This window comes from Coenobita brevimanus, chromosome 14 (assembly GCF_032717465.1).
Source record: "Coenobita brevimanus isolate Jiangsu-jjx chromosome 14, ASM3271746v2, whole genome shotgun sequence".
Taxonomy (NCBI): domain Eukaryota; kingdom Metazoa; phylum Arthropoda; class Malacostraca; order Decapoda; family Coenobitidae; genus Coenobita; species Coenobita brevimanus.
In genome coordinates, this window is record NC_136967.1 from 17,184,654 (window position 1) to 17,210,987 (window position 26,334).

Sequence of the window (26,334 nt, forward strand, 5' to 3'; positions counted from 1 at the left end):
TCAGATTCTCTCAGATATACCTTTTTCACCACTCTATTGTCATCCATTCTCTCCCCATAACCAAATCATCTCATCTTTGTACAGGAGAAAAATTATACCTGACTTCCAAGCATCGGTGACTCTACTTTCCTACCAGGCTAATCTGCACATCCTCCGCATCCATTCTACTACCATCTCTCCCCCATGCTTCAGTCTTTCACCACACTACCTATCTATCTATCTATCTATTGCCAGACGCCTTAATCCCGTAAGGGGTGACCACAAACAAATCTCCTCCATGTCGCTCTGTCCTCTGCCATTTCACAGCCTTGTTCCCAGCTCACACCCCCCTCTCTCATAAACCTCTCCACTCCATCCCTCCACCTCATCCTTGGCCTCCCCCTCCCTCTCCCTCCCTCCACCTCACTCACATACAGTCTCCTCATCAGTCTCTCACTCTCCATCCTCTCCACATGGCCAGACCACCTTAATGTGTTCCTCATAACGCTTCCTATCACATCCACATCCACGCCACACCGCTCCTTGATTTCCTCATTTGTCAGCCTGTCTCTCCATGTGACTTCACATGCTTCTCTCAAATAACTCATTTCCACTGCTCTTACTGTTGACTTCTGTCCGTCCAACAACGTCCAAGCTTCACTTCCGTACGTTAGAGTTGGTGTAACAATACTGTCGTGTAGTAGCTTTTTCACTTCCATGCTCACTTCCCTGTTTCTTATCACTGCTTTCAAGGAGCCAGCAACCTTTCTTCCCTGCTGCACCCTTTCAAGCACTTCACCCTCTAAACTTCCATCCTTACTCATCACACTACCTAAATACTTAAATGCACTCACATTCTCCATTTCGTCCCCATCCAGTCTCACTGTACATTCACTAACTTCACTTCTCTCAAAGACCATAATTTTACTCTTCCTTACATTCACCTTTAGATTCCATTTCCTACACATTCTCCCAAACTCATCCACCAAGCCTTGCAGCTCCCCTTCGTCTTCACTTAACAACACACTATCATCTGCAAACAACAGTACAGGGAGTTCCCAAACACTGCCCTTTCTCATTAGGGCCACTCCAGCATCCACTGCCCTACCTTGTATCTCTTTTATAACCTCATCCATATACAGATTGAAATACCATGGACATGACACATCCTTGTTTCAATCCAACCTTCAAATAGAAAAATTCACTCAGTTCACCATCCACACACACTGCAGCCTTGGCACCCTCATACATACTCTTCACCGCATTCAACAACTTCCCATCTACTCCATATATTCTTAATGCTTTCCACAATCCTTGTCTATCCACCTAGTCATATGCTTCCTCCAAATCCATGAAGGCTGCATACAACTTCTTTCCCTTCTCTAGAAACTTTTCCACTAAAGATCTGAGAATGTATATCTGATCTACACAACCTCTTCCCATCCTAAAGCCTCCCTGTTCTTCAACTAATTCCTCTGTTATTTCTCTAACTCTGTCAATAAGTATCCTACCATATACTTTTCCTGTTACACTAAGAAGGCAAATGCCTCTGTAATTACCACACACTTCTTTTTCCCCATTTCCTTTGTGGAGGGGAACAGTTATACCTGACTTCCAATCCTCCAGGAGTCTGCTTTCCTCCCAGGCCAGTCTGCACATCTTCCACATCCATTCTACTACTATCTCTTCCCCATGCTTCAGCAGTTCACCATACACTCCGTCAATTCCTTGGGCTTTCCCCACTTTAACTTTCTTCATTGCTTCCACAACTTCTATCCTACTGATTTCTTCCTCTTTTCTCACATCCCTCCTTCTCCCAGCCATTCCCCATCCACTTATACTTGCATTACTTTCATTCTCTATGTTCAACAATTACTTATTTTCTCCATCTGGTCATGTTTTCTTCCTTCTCCACTAGTAACCTACCATTTTTATCTTTCACTCCCCAACTAAACTCTTTGGTACCCTGTCTAACTCTGTTTACTTCTTTCCAGAACATTTTCTTACACTCCCTGCACCTTACACTCAAATTCATTCCAAATTCGTCATCCACTCTCTTCTTACTCTCTCTCAATAATCTTTTCACCTCTCTCTTCCTCTCTACATATAACTCTCTCTTCCGTCTCTCAACTTCTTCCACTCCCCAATTTCTCATCCACTCACTATATGCTTTCTTCTTTTGTGCCACAGCCTGTCTCACCTCTTCAGTCCACCATGCTGTTCCCTGCATACCCTTTCCTCTTCTCTTAAGCCCACACACCACCTTAAACGCTGCACAGATTTCCTCTGTCAATATCTTACACACACCTTCGACGCCTCCCTCTGCTCCAATCTGTACTTACCCAATCACTCCTCCACTTCCTTCTTATATTCTGCTTTTTTTCCATCCTCTTGTAACTTTTCTACCCTCCTTGTAAGAACTACTTCCTCCTGTCCTTCCCTTCTTCTATTTCTCCATTTTGTTTGGACACTGATTCTGACCACCACTAAGTGGTGGTCTGAAAGTCCACTCCCCCAACTTCTATATACTCTTGTATCCATCACACACTTTCTTATCCTTTCATCCACACACACACATAATCAATCATTACCTTCCGTTCATTCAGTTCACCATCCACCCTTCTCATCACTCGCCATGTATACCTGTGGATCATTTTGTGCCTGAAGAGGGTATTAGCTATCATCAACCCTCTCCCAGCACAAATGTCCACTAAGACACTGCCATTCTCATCCACCTCTGCAAGCACACCCCACTCACCAACTACTCCATCCATCTTCACATTCCCTACTTTTCCATTCATATTTCCAATCAAGAACACTCTCTCATTCCTTTCGAACTTTTCCAAGCACACTTCCACATTTGTCCAGAACTCTTCTCACTCTACTTACACGATCTTGCGTTGGCGCATACACACACATAATCTTCCACATTTGTAGTCCAATTTCCACTGTTACCCACACAATCCTTGAGTCAACTGATCCATACTCTCTTTTGTTTTTCTTCCATCTGTTACTCACAACAATACACACTCCTTTTGCCCTATCATTCTCACCCATTCCTGCACATATACCCCATCCATCCTCCCAATGTCTCACACTCTCACCTCTCCATTTAGTTTCATTTACTCCACATACATCCACTTTCGCACCCTCAAGCCTGTACAATCTCTCTCTCTTTCACCTCGTCATTCGCACCCCTTACATTCCATGTAGCTATCCGTACCACGCCATCAGTTCCTGGAGCTTTCCCCATTTTGACTTTCTTCCTTGGTTTCACCACTTCCATCCTAATGGCCTCTTCCTCCCTTCTCATCACCATCCTTCTCCCAACCATACCACAGCCACTTATACTTGCAGTACTTTCATTCTATGTGCTGAACAGTTTCTCAAAGTGTTTTCTCTATCTGTACACATTTTTCTCTCTTCTTCATTAGCAATCTGCCATTTTTATCTCTCACTCCTCTACTACCTTGTATGTCACTGTGTCTAAGTCTCTTTATCACTTTCCTGACCATTTTCGTTCATTCTCTCCACTTTACGCTCAAAATTTCTTCTAAATTCTTCATCTGCTCTCTTCGTGCAGTCTCTTTCTAATCTTTTCACCTCTCTTCTTTTCTGCATACGAGTATAAGTACTATCAAATATTTTTTATTAATGTATTTCCTGATATTTTTATTGGAAATTAAAAAAAATACAAAACCTGCATTTTATTAACTTGATTGATTGGAAGTTATAAAACTGCATTTCTTGTATTTAAGTAACTTGTTTAAATGTAAATTACAAAACTGCTATACAGTAAACTCTGATACTCAGTTTAAAGCTGTCATAGGGGTTCCAGTAGCTGATGCACTGACAGATAATGACACAATACCCTCCCCAACCCTCCGAAGGGTGTCGAACACCCTTTAAAATCCTGTGCCAGTATTATATAACTATTCATACTTAAAAAAACAGCTGTAAATACTGTAGTAAGTATGATAAAATATCGTTTTATTGTGCAGTACATGAGGGTTCTGATGTGACAGGTAGTTACAGAGTATTGTATAATGTATAGCCTTTGGGAAATTGGTGTTTGGTGTTTGACTACCACCGACTTATATCTAAAATGCTGTGTAAAGCATTTATAAAGAGGAATAAAGGTTTGATACATCTAAAACACATACAGTAGGCCCTCCATGCTCAGTTGGTATGTGTTCATACAGTACTCATTACCGTTTCTAGCCTTTTGGGAGTCCTGTGCGAAATGCTGTTTGGGGGCCCTATGCAAAATGCTGTTTGGGGTCCCCTATTTTGTGAGACTATGGTGGGGGGATTCCAAACCCTCTAAGGTGGTTCGGGGGCACGCCTTTAACCTTTAAATGCATCAATCCGGTGCACTTTACGAGGAAAAGAGGCTAGATACGTGAAAACCTCTTAACATCTTTTTTTCTCATAAATTCAAATCAGACATTTCAAGTTGACCACAGCAGTTTAAACCTACAGAAAATGATAATAAATGGGACACAGTGAGGCTCCCCTATGGGATTTACCGAATCTGCATTATAACATCTCCCAGTTGCGCATAAATGAGACAGATGCTGCATTTTCCTTAAAATGTTTATTTTATATCTTAGGAAATGTTAAACTTGTTAAGGAATTAAAATTTAGGCAAAATTGCAACTGATAATACTAAACATATAAAAATATCCCTTCCCCCCAAAAAAAATAATTATAAATTAGGCCATTACACAGAATGAACATATTATAAATTAGGCCATTGCACAGATGAATCTTTATGCAGCAGATGAATCTGCTTATTTGACTTGGCAGCAGTATCCATGACTTTACAATGGTGTGAGTTCATCTATCTATCTATCTATTGCGAGACGCCATAATCCTGTACGGGGTGGCCATTTGACTCTGAGTTATTTGTTTTACAGGGAGGGGCACTAACCCTCCACCAACCCACTTGACACATAGGGAGCACGTATGGTTTGGTTATATGGTTACCACGCAGCGTTGTAAATGGTTTCTTGGCTTACAGGAAACCATTTGGCTTGTCACTCAATGTAAAGCCACCTGTAATGGAAAGAAAAGCAATAAGAAGTGACAGGAAAGATGGGAGAAATAGGAAGAGAGGAGGGCAGGCACAGAAAAAGAGTGATAAAGGCTAAGGAAGAAGTAGGCAGCACTACATCAAGTGAGTGGATGATGGTCGCCACCACCTACCACTGTGAGTTCATACAAAGACGAATACTCTATAGTCCCTTAGTCGTACTGATTGTTATTTACCCTATATGTGATGGATTTTAGCTTTTTTTTTTTTTTTTTTTTTTTTTAATGCGAGGAAGAAGGAACCAAAAGCTGCAAGCCCACAATTGTTGTTCCTTCCAAGAGAAAAACAAAATACCAGAGAGAGCCAAATTCAAGATCCGATCATTTCGAGATGCCTGGACACACTGCGTTTGAAAGACTGGAGATCATAGGAAGCAGGAAATACAGACAGAGGGAGACAGTTCCAGAGCTGACTTGTTGCATAAATGAAGGACTGGGAGTAATGGTTAACTCTTGCATTAGAGAGTTGGACAGAAAAGGGATGAGAGTTTGCTGCTAGACGGTTGCTACGCGCCCATCGTACAGGTGGAGGAATGCATGCAGACAGTTCAGAGGAGGAGTGACCATTGCAGTAGCGATAGAAAAGAGATAAAGATGCAACAGTGCGACGAAGAGACAGAGGTTGAAGGGAGTCAGTAAGAGGAGGAGAGTTAATGAGACGAAAAGCCTTTGACTCCACCCTATTGAGAATAGCTGTATGTTGGGAGCTTCCCCACACATGAGAGTTGTACTCCACACAGGGGCGGATAAAACCCCTGTATAGAGTCAACAATTGTGCAGGGGTAAAGAAGGAACGGAGTTGGCTTAGCACACCCTATCTCTTGGTAGCAGATTTTACAAGAGATGTAATATGATCTTTCCAAGATAAGTCCCGAGTAAATGAAACCCCAAGCATGTTCAACGATGATGCAGGATTAAGCTGAATATTATTAAACATTAGTGGGTATACCTGTGGAAGATTTTGTCGGGTTGGTAGGTGTAAGAACTGAGTCTTTGATGCATTAAAAACAACCAGATTATTTTTACCCCAGTCAGAGATACGAGCCAAGTCAGACATTAGGTGTGCCATAGCTTCATCCCTTGTTTGTTGAAGTAACTGCTGGGACGGACGTTGCAGGAACTGAATGGAAAGGTGAAGGGTGGAGCCATCAGCGTATGAGTGGATAGGGTTAGCTGTACAGCTTAGAAGGTCATTGATGAATAAAAGGAAGAGAGTTGGTGATAGGACAGAGCCCTGAGGAACACCACTGTTGATAGATCTAGGAGAAGAACGATGATCGTCTACAACAGTGGCTATAGAATGACCAGAAAGGAAGCTAGAGATGAAGGCACAGATAGAAGGATAGAAACCGTAAGAGGGAAGTTTGTAAATTAAAGATTTATGCCTGACTCGATCAAAAGCCTTAGAGATGTCAAGTGCAATGGCAAAGCTTTCGCCAAAGTCCCGAAAGGAGGATGACCGGGAGTCCGAAAGGTAGGTGAGAAGATCGCCAGTGGAGCGTCCGTGACGGAACCCATACTGGCGATCAGAAAGAAGGTTGTGACAGGAAAGATGCTTTAAAAAATTTCTATTAAGAAATGACTCGAAAACTTTTGAGATACAGGATGTTAAAGCAATTGGACGATAGTTAGAGGGTTGGGAATGGTCACCCTTCTTTGGGACTGTCTGAATGAGAGCAAACTTCCGGCAAGAAGGAAAGGTACAAGTTGATAGACAGTGGCGAAAGAGCTTGCCTAGACAGGGTGTAAGCACAAAAGCACAGTTCTTGAGAACAACAGGAGGGATTCCATCAGGCCCATATGCCTTATTAGTAGTGAGGCCTGTGATGGCAGAAAATACATCAACTGAAGAAATTTTCATGTCAGCCATGAGGAAGCAAGAGGGGGGAAGTGATGGACGAACAACACTGGAATTGTCAAAGGTGGAACTGGAGGAGAAAATCTGAGGAAAGAGATCTGCTTTATCAGTAGAAGAAATAGCTACAGAGCCATCAGAGTGGAAAAGAATAGGGAAGGATGATGAGGTAAATTTGTTAGAAAGGTTTTCGGCAAGGTGCCAGAAGGAGCGGGAAGAATTCGAGTTGGAGAGTTGAGGGAATTTAGCACGGATGAAATTATTTTTAGCAGAGCGAAGAACAGACTTAGCACGATTCCGGGCAGAAACGTATAAAAGATGTGATTCAAGGATGGGTTGGCTCCGGTACCTTTTATAGGCCCTTTCCTTGTTGCAGACAGCATTAGAACAAGCGTGATTAAACCAAGGCTTTCTTGCATTAGTCAGAGGATATGCGAAAGGAATGTATGCATCCATGCCTGATAGAATAACCTCCGTAATGCGCAAGGCACACTCAGATGGCTCCCTGCCATGGAAGCAATAATCATTCCATGGAAAATCAAAGAAGTACTGCCTGAGGGCCTCCCAATCTGCAGCTCCAAAGTGCCACAGACGACGTTTCTTTGGAGGGTCCACAGGCTGTACCGGAGCGATAGGACAGGTTAAGGTGATAAGGTTGTGATCGGAGGAGCCCAACGGAGAGAAAAGGTTAATAGCGTAAGCAGAAGGATTAGTAGTAAGGAAGGGGTCAAGTATGTTGGAGCTCTCTCCAAGGCAGTCAGGGATACGGGTAGGGTGCTGTACAAGCTGCTCTAGGTCATTAAGGATAGAAAAGGTGTAGGCTAGTTCACCAGGTGGATCAGTGAAAGGAGAGGAGAGCCAAAGGTGGTGGCGAACATTGAAATATCCTAGAATGGAGATTTCGGAGAAAGGAAAAATGGATAGAACGTGTTCCATTGTAGAAGTAAGATAGTCAAGGAATTTTTGATAGTCCATAGAATTAGGAGATAAGTAAACAGCGCAGATATATTTAGTCAGTGAATGACAGGAAAGCCAAAGGCAGAGAGTAGAGAATTCAGAAGAATCAGTTCAGGAACACGAGAACAAGGTAGGTCATTGCGTACATATATGCAACATCCACCTTTGGCTTTGAAATGAGTATAGAGAAAGTAGGAGGATACAGAAAAGGGTTTGCTGTCAGTTGCCTCAGATGGCTGAGTCTCAGTTAGAAAAAGAAGGTGAGGTTTAGAGAAGGAAAGGTGGTTGGTATTGATGAAATGTAAGCAATTTTAGGCATGTTATCAGAAAATAATAATATGTACTTTAGACGTACATTAAGTATTATTTGCTTCTCAGATAGAGAAAAGGTTCTGCATATTTGAGTTGAGAGATGAATCTTAGATTCTTTTGCTCAGTTTGTACTTTTGCCCCTTTGATCTCTGTCCACTGGAACTGCGGTCTCTTTGTAGAAGCTCTTATGTATTTTCTTTTAATACGTTGGCAGGTGACCAGTGGGAGTATTTGAATAAAAGTATGAATCAAGAAATATTTGTACATATGTGTAAAACCGATAAATCTTCATCCCTTGACGTATATAGGCAACACCGCAGAACATTAGAACATCACAAAGTATTTTGTGACCTTATTATTAGGCATGGGACTCGCCTTAAATGAATAAGAAAAATTTGTCCGTATTTATATGAAAAAAAAAAAAAAAAACGCTGCTCTCAAACTAAAATTGGAAATTAAAAATTCTGGTGGTATATAGTATCTGCACCTTACTGCAAACACTCTTATTTCAGGAGATTCTGACTGAATGTTTCAAGAGAAACGAGTACAATTTCGGGAGTTTCTTATTTAAATACATTACTTACATTGCTCACTCTATGGCACTTACAGTAATTGGCAGGTCCAGCATACCCCCTACAAAATTTATTTCTTGAATTTAGAGTAACTCAACACACATTTTAATTTCTGGAAAAAAAAAAAAAAACAATAATGGCAGCTCGGGGGGGCCCCCCGCTGGCTTCGGTGCCCCTATGCAACTGTGTAATTCGCATATAGTAAGAAACGGCATTGACAGTATTGTAACCAGTTTAGCAGTCATTTGTTAAACTAGGGGTGCCATGCAAACCAGTCCTGTGTACATAGGGGTATGTTTTTTACTATAAAAGCTAACATTGATCGACCTTGACATAGTGTCTCTCTCTCTTCTCTCCCCCCACTCAGTTTTTTCTCCCACTTTTCCTCCTCCTCTTTTCTCCTTCTCTTTCCTTTCCTCTTTCTTTCCCTTCCTCCTTCTCCCCCTTCCTCCTTCTCCTCCTCCTCCTCCTCCTCCCCCTCCTCTAGAAGAAAATAATATAATTAAAGACTTTCAGCATGGATTCAGACATCGTCGTTCATGCTTAACTAACGTACTGGACTTCTTCCATGATGTTTACATATCATACGTTGACTCAAGAGCAGTAGATATAATTTACCTCGACTTTCAGGAAACATTTGACACTGTCCCTCACAAGCGTCTCATGAGCAAAATAGAAGCACATGGAATAAAAGGAAATACGCAGAAATGGTTACAAGACTGGCTTTCAGACCGAAAACAGCGAGTTGTGATAAACGGAAAGGAATCGAAATGGCGTAATGTGATCAGCGGCGTTCCCCAAGGCTCAGTACTTGGACCGATACTTTTTATTATCTATACAAATGATATTGATGAGGGTCTAAATTGTAAAGTATCCAAATTTGCAGATGATACTAAAATAACCAGTAAAGTAACTCAAAATCACAGTGGCAGGACTTACAAAATGAACTTAATACTTTAGCAAGCTGGGCAGAAAAATGGCAAATGAAATTCAACACTGAAAAATGTAAAGTACTTCATATTGGAAGTAACAGCGTCCATGCGAACAAAATGAACAATATCCAGGTATCAAGTACAGACAATGAAAAGGATCTTGGTGTGATAATACCAAATGACCTAAAACCAAGTAAGCAGTGCACCGAGGCAGTTAAAATTGCAAACAAGCTGGTGGGTTTTATTGGAAGAATTTTCGAGTTTAAATCGGAAAAAGTTGTGTCAAGTGGGTTGGTGGAGGGTTAGTGCCCCTCCCTGTAAAACAAATAACTCAGAGTCAAATGGCCACCCCATACGGGATTGTGCCGTCTGGCAATAGATAGATAGATAGATGGTTTTGATGAAAAAAGTTTTGATTTTAGTAAACAAATATGATATATTAAATTATTATTACTTTTAAATCAGATTTTTTTCCAACCCTGATCCTCATCCTCTAATGCCCAAGTCTCATTACCATTTAGTATTACACTCCTAAAAAGATCCCTTAGCATGGAGGGAGAGCCCTCTCAGTGTCAGGAGAGGCAACAGCTCCCTGAACTTCTTCCCTCCACTTCTGACTCTTGCCACAGAGCTAGATCCAGCCCAAACTCCAGGACATAACATGTCTCTTAAGCAGCAAAACTCTTCCACACACTTAAGAGACTCACCAACAAGATCAATCCTTTCATGCCTGACAATATCCACATGCAGTCCCTGACACCACATGCATGTAGTCAGCATTATCTCACGTGTACCTCTAATTCCACTGCTTCTCTTATGCACCCACTTATCACAGACACTGCACAAGGTGGAATTACTTCCCATTCCCTTGTGGGAAACTGGCCATGGCCACTGTCCCTCATCCTTGACAGTACTGTCACCAGCCTTAAATACCGCACCATTACCTATGTTTTATCTGCATTTACCCTTAAGCCCCATACCATTTCTTCACCACCTAAATCTTTCCCTTGCCTCCCTTTCCTTCTCTGCAGTCAACACCAAACCATCGTCATACATCTTCCATGGGAATCCATTTCTAAAGTCACGTTACATTTTACCTTGTCTTAGTGCCCCAAAATATTCTGAGGAATGTCCTGTGTCTCTCTCTTTGCTAGACAGCACCTCACCTAGTTTGACAGTTAGGTGAAAACATAAATTTGCTTTTAGTTCGTATGTCCGTAGGTGAAGCAAAGCCTGTACAATTTTGCATTGTGTGGCTGCTCCCCAGACAGTTACGTTCCACAATGAAGGAAATGGGAGAGGTTGCAGAACAAATGTTGATACATGTCATTAATATGCAGCATAGTGTTCACCCTTACAGGAAAGTGGTGAGAATAATTAGCAAATGCTTACTTGGCCTTGTTATTTGTATGACTTCCTGATTACCTACAATTTATATTTTGCTCAATATTTGACAGTATCATCTGGGCCATGTGGTGGGAGAAGTCTAGTCAGGGCCCCTTCCACCTATCCTGCTCCACCACCCCCACAGAAACCCAAGGTAGTGACTTTGACGCCTCGCCCACCCCCCCAGTCTGCTCTCACCACCAGTACAGCTGCCACCCTTCCTCACCCTCTCTTACGGGTCCACGCACTTCGGGAAAAATATTACGCTTATAACTCTGACCTCTTTCCCTTAGGTAAGTGGAAGAATATTACAGTATATGAAAGCAGGGTCATAATGGTTTGTTGTATATTAGCCCCTTCGCAAACCTAAAGTTTTCTGTAAGTTTGCGCAACATGATCAGAGAAAATGCCATGTGGGCAGCCAGAACTCATGCACAAAGGAAAACATTCTCATGAATTTTGTTTACCCCAGAAATTGGTTATATTTTGTAAAGTTGTATACCATCCTTTTCACTGATGTTTATAGGCTACTGTTCGATAAGCTGATAAAAACACACAAAACTGATGAGTAAAAGTACAGTGAAAGTACTGAAATGCAGTGAGAATAATGTTTCCACGGTGAAAATAACTTCCCCAAAACTCTGCCACAATATTTTGCCTGCACCATGCAGGAGCTGAGCATATGTCTATATGCAGAATTTCACAAGCTTGCACGTGGTGTCTTCAGAAGTTTGATATGACCAATAGTTTTCGAGTAAATCACCAAAAATCACTCGCACATCCTTCTCCCCCTACCGAAAGCCGAGAGAAAGCCGACTGTTTGAGAGTGTTGGCCCTGAAATAGATACCCTCCTCTATGACACAGCAAAGATTGATACACTTCATGCTAAAACTTAAATTTTGGTGAATATTTTTGTCCAAAATTGCTTAATTGGCATCCCTTCAGACCAACACTGACATATGCGTCAGAGCGCATCATCAGTACCTCTGCGGCCTAACACCATTTCGACTCATTTTGCATCAGCGTGCGTGAGGGGATTAAAAGAAAAAACTGTTTAGGTCTGTGAGATAGAGCCAGAGTTACAACAGTGTGAATAGTGGGTGAGTGAGTCTGTGGCCCAGTTCACTGAGCATGCTGTTGATAGTGCACACTCTTACATGCTTTTGCTTTTCCTAGTTCTGTGATCCCTGCCTTACCCCGTTTTTAGGTGGCAAAAAAGGATTGGGATGATGATGATGATGATGGTGGCAGAAGAGATTTGCTCTACATTGTTGTAATTGCAGTACGGTGATACTGTGGTTATCGCACACTTGGTTATAACGGAGTTTGTCAATACTGCTTGATGAAAATCTGCACATCTGCCATTATTGTGCATTTTTTGGCTAAAAAACTTTGTTATCATTCATGTGCAACTAAGCTGGCTTCTGTTGACAATGCTGGTAGAGTATCTGTGGTTTATGATAGCTTTGAGGGATTCAAAGGTGTGTTTCTACTCAAGGAGTTAATCCCAGGTAGTGGAGACCACTAACTCTCCACCCTGTAGCCTCAGAACCCCTTACCTCAAGCCCTTCTCAGGTCCATAATTTATGGTACCTGTTTCTTCCCTGTTGTGCCCTTTTTATCATTTTCTATTAACCATGCCTATGTGTCTTTCTAATACTTACCATAACAGTATGTATGTATGTATTTAGTGGGTCTAAATTGTCATAAAAGGTTAAATTTGGGGTTTAATAACAGAGTCCCCTATACCAGTTGGGATAAATCTCATAGATTCTTTGTTTTGGTTATCATGCAGTTTTATTACAACATACTAGGCACAGTACAAAGTATGCTTGACAGCCAAGGGATCACTGTATTTTGTTAAAGAGTTCTTTGTCATGTATTGGCAGTCTTTGATTTAGCAAGTGGTTGATGTACTGTACTACCCTCTTCATACTTTAGTCTGCAAGTTGACTGGAGAATGAAATGCACCCGGTGTTTTTTGCAACAAAACTTTGAATTGAGACTATTACTGTTGATCCAGTCCCTGGTGTATGAATTATCCTTTAAATTCCATTGAAGTAGTAATTTTAAAGTTTGTTACTACAGTCCAGAATTTACTTTTGTGCTACAAACCAAGGTCATTGATAACATTAAGTTCATCTGTCACTTATGCAAGGTTCACCTCACCTATGGCTAAAACACATTAATCAAAGTCTAAAAACAGTTTATAAATATCATCAAAATTGGTAACAAAAAAATCAAAACCCATTGTTAAACCGGGGTTTGGCGATCGTTACGCAGGGTATGGTGGTATTTCTACCTCCATCACTAAGCTGGGGTATTGCATCTAAGGGTATCATATATTGTGGTATACCTATATATATATATATATATATATAATTATATACTGTACATACAGTGTAAATATATACCTGTATATATATATCTGTCTATCTATCTATCTATAGCCCGACGCTCTAATCCCGCAAAGGGTGGCCACAGACAAAACGCCTCCAAGTCGCTCTGTCACCCACCATTTGACTGCCCTCCCCCCAACTCACTCCCCTCTCCCTCATATACCTCTCAACTCCATCCCTCCACCTCATCCTCGATCTTCTCCTCCCTCTCCCTCCCTCCACTTCACCTACATACACCCTCTTAGTCAGTCTTTCATTCTCCATTCGCTCCACATGTCCAAACCATCTCAGTGTATTTCTCCTAATTTTCTCAACCACAGAGGTAGGATGGGACTGGAGTGTATTGGTGTTGTGATGAGGAGAGGTAGATTGAGGTGGTTTGGACATGTGGAGAGGATGGGGGATGATAATTGGGTGAGGAAGGTGAGAAGTGTTAATATTGGGGGTGGGGTTATGAGGGGTAGACCAAGAAAGACATGGGACGAGGTCATTAAGTGTGACCTTAGGGTTAAGGGACTGAACAGGGAGGCTGCAATGGATCGTGCAGCGTGGGGAGCCGCCATTAGGTGACCAAGGCCGACACATGCAAGCATGTTGGAGCCTTTAAAAACTAAACGAAAACGAAACATCCACATGCACCCCCACAACGTTCCTTCACTTCTTCATTCATCAACCTGTCCCTCCACATCACTCCACACACTCCTCTCAAGTAACTCATTTCCACTGCTCTCACTCTTGACTTGTTCACCTCCAGCAAGGTCCATGCCTCGCTTCCATACATCATGGTAGGGATCACAATGCTGTCATGCAGGACTTCTTAACTTCCATACTCACCTCCCTATTTCTCATCACTGCTTTCAGTGAACAAACAGCCTTCCTTCCCTGCTGTACCCTTTCAAGCACTTCATCCCCCAAAGTTCCATCCCTACTCATCACACTACCCAAGTACAGTAGGGCCCCCATTTATGAGTGTTCAGTTTATGTGTTTCTCCATTTATGCGAGCGGCAAAATATTCATTCAGTAATTATCAGTTTATGTGAAATTAACTCATTTTATGTGGCTCACTACACATAGTGGCCTAAATTCTGGTTCCAGTCAGGGAATTCCTGCCATACAGTGTCTCCTCGCCACGCTGCTCAGTTCAGCCCAAGTCTCTCACTGTAACAGACGTGCTCTGAGTGGTTTTCATCCTATAACGTGACATATATTTACATGGAAATTAGGGGGTTAGGTTCTAGGAGCCCCATATTTTTCATTAAAAATATAATTCAAGATAGGTTATTATAAATGTCTGCCATAAGACACCAAAGACAGTGTGTTTATGTATGATGTTGCTGACTGGACACATCAGCGCATTCTAGCCTAGCCTAACCAACTAGTTTTGTCCCCTAACACTCCCCATAAAAATTTTAACCACCAAGGATTGCCACTAAGCCTCTTGAAAGTCCTCATTACCAATCAAGAAACAACTTCTGACCTAACCAACATGTCAATGGCTGTCCAGCGTCACGCATATTTTGCCAGGAACCACTTTCGGCGCACTTAAAAAAAAAAAAAAAAAAAAAAAAAAATGCAGTGTGAAACTGTATTTTTGAAAGTCATTAGTCATTAATAATAAACAAACAAAAAGAAAGCTAGTTATACTGAAGTCGTCAGCATGGAGTAATTGCGTACTTCTCACTTCTCCGATGCGCACGAATTTGTATATCGTTCTTTGTTTATTTTTGTACCTTAGTTTGAATAAATATCATTGTTATTTACAATGGAGGAGTACTAATGTCCACGTGAATGTGAGTATAGTATATAATCATAAGTCTAACCCCTAGTGGGGATCATCTGTCCACCAAAATCCATTTTTCTCATAAGGCCTGTGGTTCCATTTATGCGTTTTCCATTTATGCGTGCTTGTTTGTCCACCATAATGTCACAGAAATGGGGGCCCCACTGTAATTGAATGCACTCACATTCTCCAAATCCTCACCATCCAACCTCACTGTGCATTCTCAGACTTAATTCCTCTCAAACACCATAACTTTACTCATGTTTACATTAACTTTCAGATTTCTATTCCTACACTATCTATCTATCTATCTATTGCCAGATGCCTCAGTCCTGTTCGGGGTGGCCACAAACAAATCGCCTCCACATCGCCATTTCACTGCCCTGCTCCCAACTCACACACCCCTCTCTCATATACCTCTCCACCCCATCCCCCCATCTCATCCTCGGCCTCCCCCTTCGTCTTCCCCCCTCCACCTCACTCACATACACTCTCTTCGTCAGTCTTTCACCTCCATCCTCTCCACATGGCCAAACCACCTCAGTGTATTCCTCCTAAGGCTTCCCATCACATCCACATCCACACCACAACACTCCTTTTTATCCTCATTTGTCAGCCTGTCCCTCCATGTGACTCCACAGGCTCCTCTTAAATAACTCATTTCCACTGCTGTCACTCTTGACTTGTGTCCTTCCAGCAACGTCCAAGCTTCACTTCCATACGTTAGAGATGGTATCACAATACTGTCATGTAGTAACTTTTTCACTTCCATGCTCACTTCCCTGTTTCTTATCACTGCTTTCAAGGAACCAGCAATCTTTCTTCCTTGTTGTACCCTGTCAAGCACTTCACCCTCCAAACCTCCATCCTTACTCATCACGCTCCCCAAGTACTTAAACGTACTTACATTCTCCAATTCCTCACCATCCAACCTCGCTGTACATTCACTGACTTCACCTATCTCAAAGACCATCACTTTACTCTTCCCTACATTCACCTTTAGATTCCGTTTCTTACACACTCTCCCAGTCTCATCCACCAAGCCTTGCAGCTCCCCTTCGTCTTCACTCAACAACACAGTATCATATGCAAACAACAGTACAGGGAGTTTCCAAACACTATCCTCTCTCACCAGGACCACTCCAACATCCACTACCCTACCTTGTACCTCTTTTATTACCCCATCCATGTAGAGATTGAACAACCATGGAGACATGACACATCCCTGTTTCAACCCAACTTTCAAAGAGAAAAATTCACTTAGTTCCCCATCCACACGCACTGCAGCCTTCGCACCATCGTACATACTCTTCACAGCATTCAACAACTTCCCATCTACTCCATATATTCTTAACACTTTCCACAATCCTTGTCTATCCACCCTGTCATGTGCTTTCTCCAAATCCATGAAAGCCTCATACAACTTCTTTCCCTTCTCTAGAAACTTTTCCACTAAAGATCTAAGAATGAATATCTGATCTACACAACCTCTTCCCTTCCTAAAGCCTCCCTGTTCTTCTGCAACTAATTTCTCTGTCCTTTCTCTAACTCTGTCAATAAGTATCCTACCATACACTTTTCCTATTATACTAAGAAGACAAATGCCTCTATGATTACCACACACTTCTTTTTCCCTTTTTCCTTTGTACAAGGAAATAATTATACCTGACTTCCAATCCTCCGGGACTCTACCTTCCTCCCAGGCCAATCTGCACATCTTCCACATCCATTCTACTACTATCTCTCCCCCATGCGTCAGCATTTCACCACACACTCCATCAATTCCTGGGGCTTTCCCCGATTTAACTTTCTTCATTGCTTCCACAACTTCTATCCTACTGATTTCTTCCTGTCTTCTCAACTCCCTCCTTCTCCCAGCCATTCCCCAGCCACTTATACTCGCATTACTTCCATCCTCTATGTTCAACAATTCCTTAAAGTGTTCTCTCCATCTGCTCACTTTTTCTCCCTTCTCCACTAGTAATCTACCATTTTTATCTTTCACTCCCCTGCTAACTTCACTTCCACCCTGACATACTCTTTTCATCTCTTTCCAGAACATTTTCTTACAGTCCCTCCACTTTACACCCATCGTGATTGCACACTTGTTGCTATGGCTGCCCACGTTCTCGCTTTTATGGTGATGCGCTACCTGCTCCAGGCCCTGCTGTTCCTCTGCTGCCTCTTACTTGTGTGTGTGACGATGGCCCTGCCACCCAAGAAGAAGAAACGAGTGGTTCTGACTCTGGAGAAGAGGGAGATATTGGAGAAGGTGGACGTGGGATGGTTGACTTCCCGCAACCTTTGTGAATTCAGCCTGGCCCGTTCTACCTTGTTCGATATCACGAATTCGCGGGACAGACTCACCCAGTACACAGCAGGCTTTGCAATGAAGACCAAACGCAACGTACAGAGGAAGATTATGTACATTCCCAGGTTTGCAGAAGTTGACCACGCCATTCTGATTTGGTATCGTCAGCAGCATGCTTCTGGTGTGCTGGTGCATGGTACGGAGCTGAAGGCTGCTGCTGAGAAGTTCGCAAGGTTATTAGACATCCCAGACTTCAAGGCATCCGAAGGGTAGCTCTTTGCTTTCAAACTATGACATGAACTTGCCAACCGTAAGGCCCATGGCGAAGCTTCGGATGCCAACGAGGAGGGAGTAAATGACTTTTAGCAGGTGAAGGGCTTGATTGACAGGGAGGGCCTCACGCTTGGTCGTCTACAACGCTGACAAAACTGGTCTCTTCTATCACTCACTGCCTGCAAACACCCTGGCAGTGGTGACGGAGAACTGTGTACCTGGCTGCAAGCTCTCCAAGCAACAGATATCTGCTCTGTGTTATGGCAGTGCTAATGGCATGCACCGGCTCAAGCCCGTTATTGTTGGCTGTGCAAAGCAGCCTCGGTTCCTTCGTGGGTTGATGGATGTCCTTCTTGTCATTTGGTATCATTCTGTGAAGGCTTGGTTCAAAACCAAGGTCTTCAAAGACTGGTTTCACCAGCACTTCGTCAAGGAGGTCATCTATTATCAGACGAACTCACTGGGAATACCATGCAACCAGATAAAGACTTTCCTTCTTCTGGACAGTGCACCTGCGCATCTGTTCAACAAGGAGTTGGTCGCTGAGAATGGCTGCATTAGGTGCTTATTCTTGCCACCTAATACTACTGCTTTCATCCAGCCAATGGACTAAAGTGTGATCGTGACAATGAAGAGGCTGTACTGTCGGAAGTTCCTGGACGAGGTGTTTGTTGTTCTTGAGAACGAGGACGAGCGCAGGGAGGGACGAGACACATGAGGCTAGCGGACTGTGGAAAACCTTTGCCACTACAACCTCAAGTCAGCCATCTGCAACTGGACCATTGCATGGAGGGAAGTCCCTGTCAGGACTCTGGAAAGTGGCTGGCCTCGTCTGCTTCTTGGAGTCACTGTGGTGCATGACTTTCTAGGCTTTGACGTGGATGGCTTCCATGAGCATCTTCGTGCGGCTGGCAATGAGTTTGATGTGGACGAAGTGTGTGAGTGGTTGGATGACAACGAGGGTGATCCTGGGTATCAGATCATGTCTGATATTGAGATCGCATCTTCAGTTGCTGGTACAAGTACCCAACTGAAAGATTCCGAAGAGGATAGCGAGGATGATGAGGACTCTTCTCAATGCGCCGCTACTCTAGCCATCCCCAAGCTGAGCACACCCCGGTAGCACGTCAAGTTCATTCTGGACTACCTTGAACACCCGGACTGCAACAGGGAGATGGGGCCCCTGGGACTTGTGGAGGAACTGTGCGCTTTTTGGCAGCGTGTCAGCACTTGCCAGAATTGTCGTTCATTACATCAACTAACCATTGACACCTTCAGGCCCGTGACCCCTGCCGTGCTCAGCCCTGTACTTGTGGAGGAACTGTGCGCTTTTTGGCAGCGTGTCAGCACTTGCCAGAATTGTCGTTCATTACATCAACTAACCATTGACACCTTCAGGCCTGTGACCCCTGCCGTGCTCAGCCCTGGCTCCACACCACCTGCCTTCCACCTCTGAGCCACAGCCCAGCACATTGGCCATGGTGGGGTCGCCACTGGATGTAAGTTTGCAGCTATCTTCAGAGTCATCTGCAGTGGGTAGCCCATCACCACATCACAGCGACGCGCCCCTCGGCCACCTGCAACACGTACTCTCTGGCTCTGACAGTGAATAAACAGCAACAACTCGCCACTAGACCACATGGGAATTTACAGTGTTGTGCAGTGTTAAGAAATTGAAATTCAGAGTGCAAAAGATTAAGTGCAGAGTGAAACACCGGCATGTTGAAACTGGTGTGGTGCAAGTAAGAAGAGAATGTGCAGTGTTAAGAAATTAGAATTCAGAGTGCAAAGGTTTAAGTGCAGAGTGCAACACTGGTGTGTTTCAAGTGCATCGCAAGTAAGAACAGAATGTGCAGTGTTAAGAATTCAGAGTGCAAAGGATTAAGTGCAGAGTGCAACACTGGCATGTTTCAAGTGCAGTGCTAGTAAGAACAGAATGTGCAGTGCTTAGAAATTAGAATTCAGAGTGCAAAGGATTAAGTGCAGCACAGCACTGGATTACTGTATGTGTTTCAAGTGCACCTTCATCACTGTCAGAGCCTGAGAAGAGGCGGGTTAATCTTCGTGACAGCCACGGACGTGTCGTAAGTACCCTTTACACTGCTAAATATTTTCCATGCTCCTAATTTCTCATTCTCTGTTTCCTTTTCATTTATGGTTTCTGTCCCGTATTTGTATGCATAGGGTCTTAAATAGGTGCTATGCATGTCTGGTAGGGAGTTATTTAGGTGGCATTCAAAGTTAGGTTGGATTGGGGTCCATAAGTAAATGTCCAGGGGCATTTTTCCCAAGTTCTGGACATGCCTTTGCCTTTGGCTCTATTACATTGGATCTTGGAGATTATATATAAATAAATAATGTAGTGAGGAGAAGTGCATGAACAGGGATTTTGGCACCCCTTGTGAGCATGGCAGCGTCCGGATTGACTCGATTGGATACGTTTGTGTGAAGCTGCAGAATGTGGTGAATGCTTTTGATGTATCTGGTAGAGCCAGGATTCTGGAAGCTTGAATGATGAGTGAATGGAAGCGTAGCCTAATGGATTGGGCAAGTTTGTGCTGTCTGCACATTGCTACTCATCCTGCCCGTGGATGGGAAAGGAGGTCCAGATGATGATGATGATATATATATATATATATATATATATTTATATGTATGTATAGAGAGAGAGAGACAAAGAGAAAACCATGATTTGAGAAATTTAAATCATGTATCACTGATGTTAATAGTTTTCCCACTTTTGTACTTCTTGTTTCAAAACTCTGTTTCTCTCCAGTCTTAGATGGGATGGTGATAATGATGCTATCAGGATGGTGTGATGATAGTTTTTGTCAGTGTTTTTTTACTACTGCAGAGTATGGTATTTCAAAAGTGTTATATCCTCTGATTTCAGGCATTGAGACAAGTGAGGAGAGTGATGGCAGTGACACTGACGACCTGTGCGGGAGCCAGCAAGGTTGGCTGGATCCAACAGATGGCTCCTGTGAGCGATACCAAAGCTGGGTGAACAGCGTAGATGAGCTGTGTGGGAGACATAAATATAATGACCCCACCTCTGCGTCTTGGTTGTCTGGTGGCTCCAGCGTTCAGCGCTCCGTAACGCTGGCCGTGGCTTTGTCCTCGTTAAGAAGACGGGTGAGAACATTTTTAAAAGTCAGAAATATATACAGTACTGTTAATATGCAGTAATTCATTGCTTTACTTTGTTATTTTTGTTAGACTGTCTGGTAGGTGAGGGTGCCCATCATCCACCCACTAGTGTAGTGGTACTCTGTTTTTCGGGTAGCTCTGCATTGAGTTGCAAGCCAAATGATTTCCTGCAAAGCAGGAAAGCACTTACAGTACTGGGTAGTAACCTTATAACCAACGAACATGTGTTCCCTACGTGACAACAAGTGGGTTGGCGGAGGGTTAGTGCCCCTCCCCGGAAAACAACTAACTAAAAATCCGGGCAAGAAGCCTTGGACCATGACAGATCAAAATGTGATGACTAAGGACCGAACAAAGTACATGGTTCGGATTGCGACATGAAATGTAAGGGGTGCAAATGATGAGATGAAAGAGAGAGAGAGATTGTCCAGATGTTTGAGGGTGCAAAAGTGGATGTGTGTGCATTAACTGAAACTAAATGGAGAGGTATGAGTGTGAGAGAATGGGGGTATGGATGGGGTATATGTGTGGGAGTAGGTGAGAATGAGAGGACAAAAGAAGGAGTATGTATTGTTGTGAGTAACAGATGGAAGGAGAACATGAGAGAGTGTGGATCAGTTGGTTCAAGGATTGTGTGGGTAAAATTGAAATTTGGACTACAGATGTGGGTGATTGTGTGCATGTGTGTGCCAATGCAAGATCATGCAAGCAGAGTGAGAGAAGAGTTCTGGACAAATGTAGAAGCATGCATGGAAAAGTTTGAAAGGAATGAGAGAGTGTTTTTGATTGGAGATATGGAAAAGTATGGAGTGTGAAGGTGGATGGAGTAGTTGGTGAACAGGGTGTGCCTGCAGAGATGGATGAGAATGGTAGTGCTTTAGTGGACATTTGTGCCGGGAGGAGGTTGATGATAGCCAGTACGCCCTTCAAACACAAAATGATCCATAGGCATACGTGGCAAGTGATGAGAAGGGTGGGTGGTGAATGGAATGAATGGAAGGCAATGATTGATTATGTGTATGTGGATGATAGGATGAGAAGGTGTGTAATGGATGCAAGAGCATATAGAGGCTGGGGGAGTGGACTTTCTGGCCACCACTTGGTGGTGGTGAGAATCAAGGTCCAAATGAAATTGAGAAATAGAAGAAGGGAAGGGCAGGAGGAAGTAGTTCATACAAGGAGGGTGGAAAGGTTACAAGAGGATGAAAAAAAGGCAGAATATAAGAGAGAAGTGGAGGAGCAATTGGGTAAATATGGGGTGGAGTAGATGGGGGACATGGACGGTGTATGCAGGATATTCACAGAAGAAATCTGTGTAGCATGTGAGGTGGTGTGTGAGGTGAAGAGGAGACAAGAGGGGGTGCAGGGAACAACATGGTGTAATGAAGAGGTGAGACAGGCTGTGGCACAAAAAAAGAAAGCAGATAGTGAACAATGAGAAAGAGGAGCATGGAAGAAGTTGAGAGATGGAAGAGAGTTATGTGAGAGGAAGAGAGAGGTGAAAAGATTAGTAAGAGAGAGTAAGAAGACCTTGGATGAGGAATTTGGAAGGAATATGAGTGTAAAGTGGATGGAATGTAGGAAAATGTTCTGGAAAGAGGTAAAGAGAGTTAGACAAGGTCTCAAAGAAGTTAGTCGGGAAGTGAAAGATAAAAATGATAGATCACTAGTGGAGAAGGGAGAAAAAGTGAGCAGATGGAGAGAAAACTTTAACAAATTGTTGAACATTGAGAATGAAAGTAATGTGAGTATAAGTGGCTGGGGAATGGCCGGGAGAAGGAGGGAGGTGGGAAGAGAGGAAGAGATCAGTAGGATGGAAGTTGTGGAGGCAGTGAAGAAAGTCAAAATGGGGAATGCCCCGGGAAGTGATGGAGTGTGTGGTGAAATGCTGAAACATGGGGGAGAGATAGTAATAGAATGGATATGAAAGATATGCAAATTGGTGTGGGAGGAAGGTAGAGTCCTGGAGAATTGGAAGTCTGATATAATTTTTCACCCATACAAAGGAAAAGAGAGGTGTGTGGTCATCATAGGGGCGTTTGTCTTCTTAGTCTAACAGGAAGATTATGTGGTAGGATGCTTATTGACAGACTTAGGGAAATAACAGAGGAATTTCGGAACAGGAGATTTTAGTAATGAAAGAGGTTCTGTCAGTCAGATATTCATCCTTAGTTGTTTAGTGAAAAAGTTACTAGAGAAAGGAAAGAAGTTGTACGCGGCCTTCATAAATTTGGGGACAGCATATGAAATGTGAAAAATGTTAAGAATATATGGAGTAATTGGGAAGTTGTTGAATGCCGTGAAGAGTATGTATTAGGGTGGTAATGCTACAGTTCGTGTGGGTAGTGCACTGAGTGAATTTTTATGTTTGGATATTGGATTGAAACAGATATGTTTCATGTCTCTATGATTGTTCAATCTGTATATGGATGGGGTTATAAAAGGGGTACAAGGTAGGGCAGTGGATGTTGGAGCGGCCCTAATGAGAGAGGGCAGCGTTTGGAAACTTATTTTACTGTTGGTTGTAGATGATACTGTGTTGTTAAGTGAAGGCGAAGGGAACTGCAGAGGCTTAGTGAATGAATTTGGGAGGGTGTGTAAGAAGCGGAATCTAAAGGTGAATGTAGAGAAGAGTAAAGTTATGGTCTTCGAGAGAATTGAGGTCACTGACTGAAGAGTGGGGTTGGATGATGAGGAAATGGAAAGTGTGAGTGCATTTAAGTGCATGGTTAGTGTGATATGTAAGGATGGGACTTTGGGGGTTGAAGTGCTTGAAAGGGTGCAAGCAGGAAGAAAGGTGACTGGTATTTTGAAAATAGTGATATGAAACAGGGAAGTGAATTTAGAAGTAAAAAAGTCACTGCATGGTAGTATGGGAGACTTCTGGAAATTGTCTGCCACCAGATGTCTCTCACTGTTAACGGCTTCACGGTCCAATAGTCCAGTTTAGATGCCTAATTTGAGGAGGTTTCTGGTGGCATATTTGACTGGATTTTTTTTTTTTTTTTTTTTTTTTTTTTTTTTTTGGTGCCCCGGGAGCAGCTGTCACTCGTGTCCCAGAAAGATAACGGATTTTCCAACCATTATAAGGATTTCTGTGGTTTTTTGTTGTTTTTGCTTTGTTTTCATGGTGTTTAACATTACTTTGGATATTCCTGTATGTGTTTTGATGTCTCTAAGTTTGGCAGAATGACCGGAAAACTATCTATCTATCTATTGCGAGACGCCTCAATCCCGTTTGGGGTGGCCACAAACAAATCGCCTCCAAGTCGCCCTGTCCCCCGCCATTTCACTGCCCTGCTCCCAACTCACACCCCTCTCTCTCATATACCTCTCCACCCCATACCTCCATCTCATCCTCGGCCTCCCCCTCCCTCTTCCCCCCTCCACCTCACTCACATACACTCTCTTCGTCAGTCTTTCACCCTCCATCCTCTCCACATGGCCAAACCACCTCAGTGTGTTCCTCATAACGCTCCCTATCACATCCACATCAACACCACAACGTTCCTTTATATCCTCATTCGTCAGCCTATCTCTCCATGTGACTCCACAGGCTCCTCTTAAATAACTCATTTCCACTGCTCTCACTCTTGACTTGTGTCCTTCCAACAACGTCCAAGCTTCACTTCCGTACGTTAGAGTTGGTATCACAATACTGTCCTGTAGTAACTTTTTCACTTCCATGCTCACTTTCCTGTTTCTTATCACTGCTTTCAAAGAACCAGCAACCTTTCTTCCCTGCTGTACCCTTTCAAGCACTTCACCCTCCAAACCTCCATCCTTACTCATCACACTACCCAAGTACTTAAATGTACTCACATTTTCCAATTCCTCACCATCCAACCTCGCAGTACATTCACTGACTTCACCTCTCTCATAGACCATCACTTTACTCTTCCCTGCATTCACCTTCAGATTCCGTTTCTTACACACTCTCCCAAACTCATCCACCAAGCCTTGCAGCTCCCCTTCGTCTTCACTCAACAACACAGTATCATCTGCAAACAACAGTACAGGGAGTTTCCAAACACTATCCTCTCTCACCAGGGCCACTCCAACATCCACTACCCTACCTTGTACAGTACAATCCCAGCTATCCGGTATCCAGACAAACGGAATACTCAGAACAACGGGAAAATTCAAGGGCTGGTAAAAATGTCAGTAAGTTATAACTGTGCGCCAATTTGAATGGACCGCCAAACCGCCGTTTGATTGTGTCACGTGAGGCTGGGGGAAGTCAGACAAAGCGAGGTGAAGGCATTTCCGGCTGATGTAAATCCCTAGCAAATCCTCTTAACCACCCCTCCTCTCCCCCTCTTTCCCCTACTTGAATTCAGTCATCCTCCACACCCTCCAAAAATCACCAGTCTGCGTTTTGCCACCAGACAGTAAACAAGGTCTTTTGCTGTTGTGTTCCTCTGATAGACGGTAATTTGTACACTCCAAAATGCCTGAAGTGCAAACTAAACGTAAGCGTATCGTGCTTACCTTGAAACAGAAGCTGGACATATGCAACAGACTTGAAAAAGGCGAACATTATAAAACACTAATGGCTGAATATAAATGTTAATAGGAATGAAAGTTTACTTTGTTGGAAGAAAAATAAATAATATGCCTCCATTTCATACGTACATCATTTATTTTATTTTCTGCAAACCAGCTGAGTGGCGGGTGAGGGGTGGAGTGATGGAGGTCAGGTAGGGAAGAAGAAGAAGTCGGAAACGTAAACAAACTCACGTGAGGGCACAAGTGTTGTGATAATTCTACAGTGCAGTCTTAACACATCATCAGTTCACTAATAAATGTTCAAGCTTTTATTTCTTTATTTTATTTTTCAATTTTTATGAGTACAGTACATATAATGAATACAGTAATTCGGTAAGCAATGGACTGGTGTAATTTGCTGTACTGCGAGTTGCTAGACATTGCACACGTGCGTTATGACCATGGTGTGTGTTTACAAGGCAGTTTTTCAGGCGGAATCTCTTAGTGTAACCCCTAATGTGACTGGTGAGTACCTGAACTGTATTTACTGCTGTGATAGCCTTTGTATAGATTTGACTTGAAAATCAGAAATACGGGAAAAATCTGTAACCGGGAAGGTTAATTCCCCAAGCCACCCGGTTAACTGGGATTGTACTGTACCTCTTTTATTACTCCATCCATATACAGATTGAATTTAGACCGGAAAACACTGCCAGAATTTGGAGGGGTACTGTACATATAATTTTTTTGTTTTCATGGTTTTCTTGATGTTTAGCATTACTTTGGACATTCCTATATGTGTTTTGATGTCTAAATATGCCAGAATGACCAGAATACACTGCCA

The 26,334-nt window shown here is 42.9% G+C and overlaps 1 protein-coding gene across 1 annotated transcript in view; it reads left to right on the forward strand.

Moving 5' to 3' along the window:
* LOC145419206 (uncharacterized) overlaps nt 1-26,334 on the forward strand; it is a 289,310-nt gene that overhangs the window by 94,249 nt on the left and 168,727 nt on the right. Inside the window, exons 5-6 of the mRNA XM_080287441.1 lie at nt 11,159-11,380; nt 20,746-20,987. Of these exons, the coding sequence (XP_080143567.1) occupies nt 11,159-11,380; nt 20,746-20,987 (464 nt within the window). The remainder of the gene's footprint in view (nt 1-11,158; nt 11,381-20,745; nt 20,988-26,334) is intronic.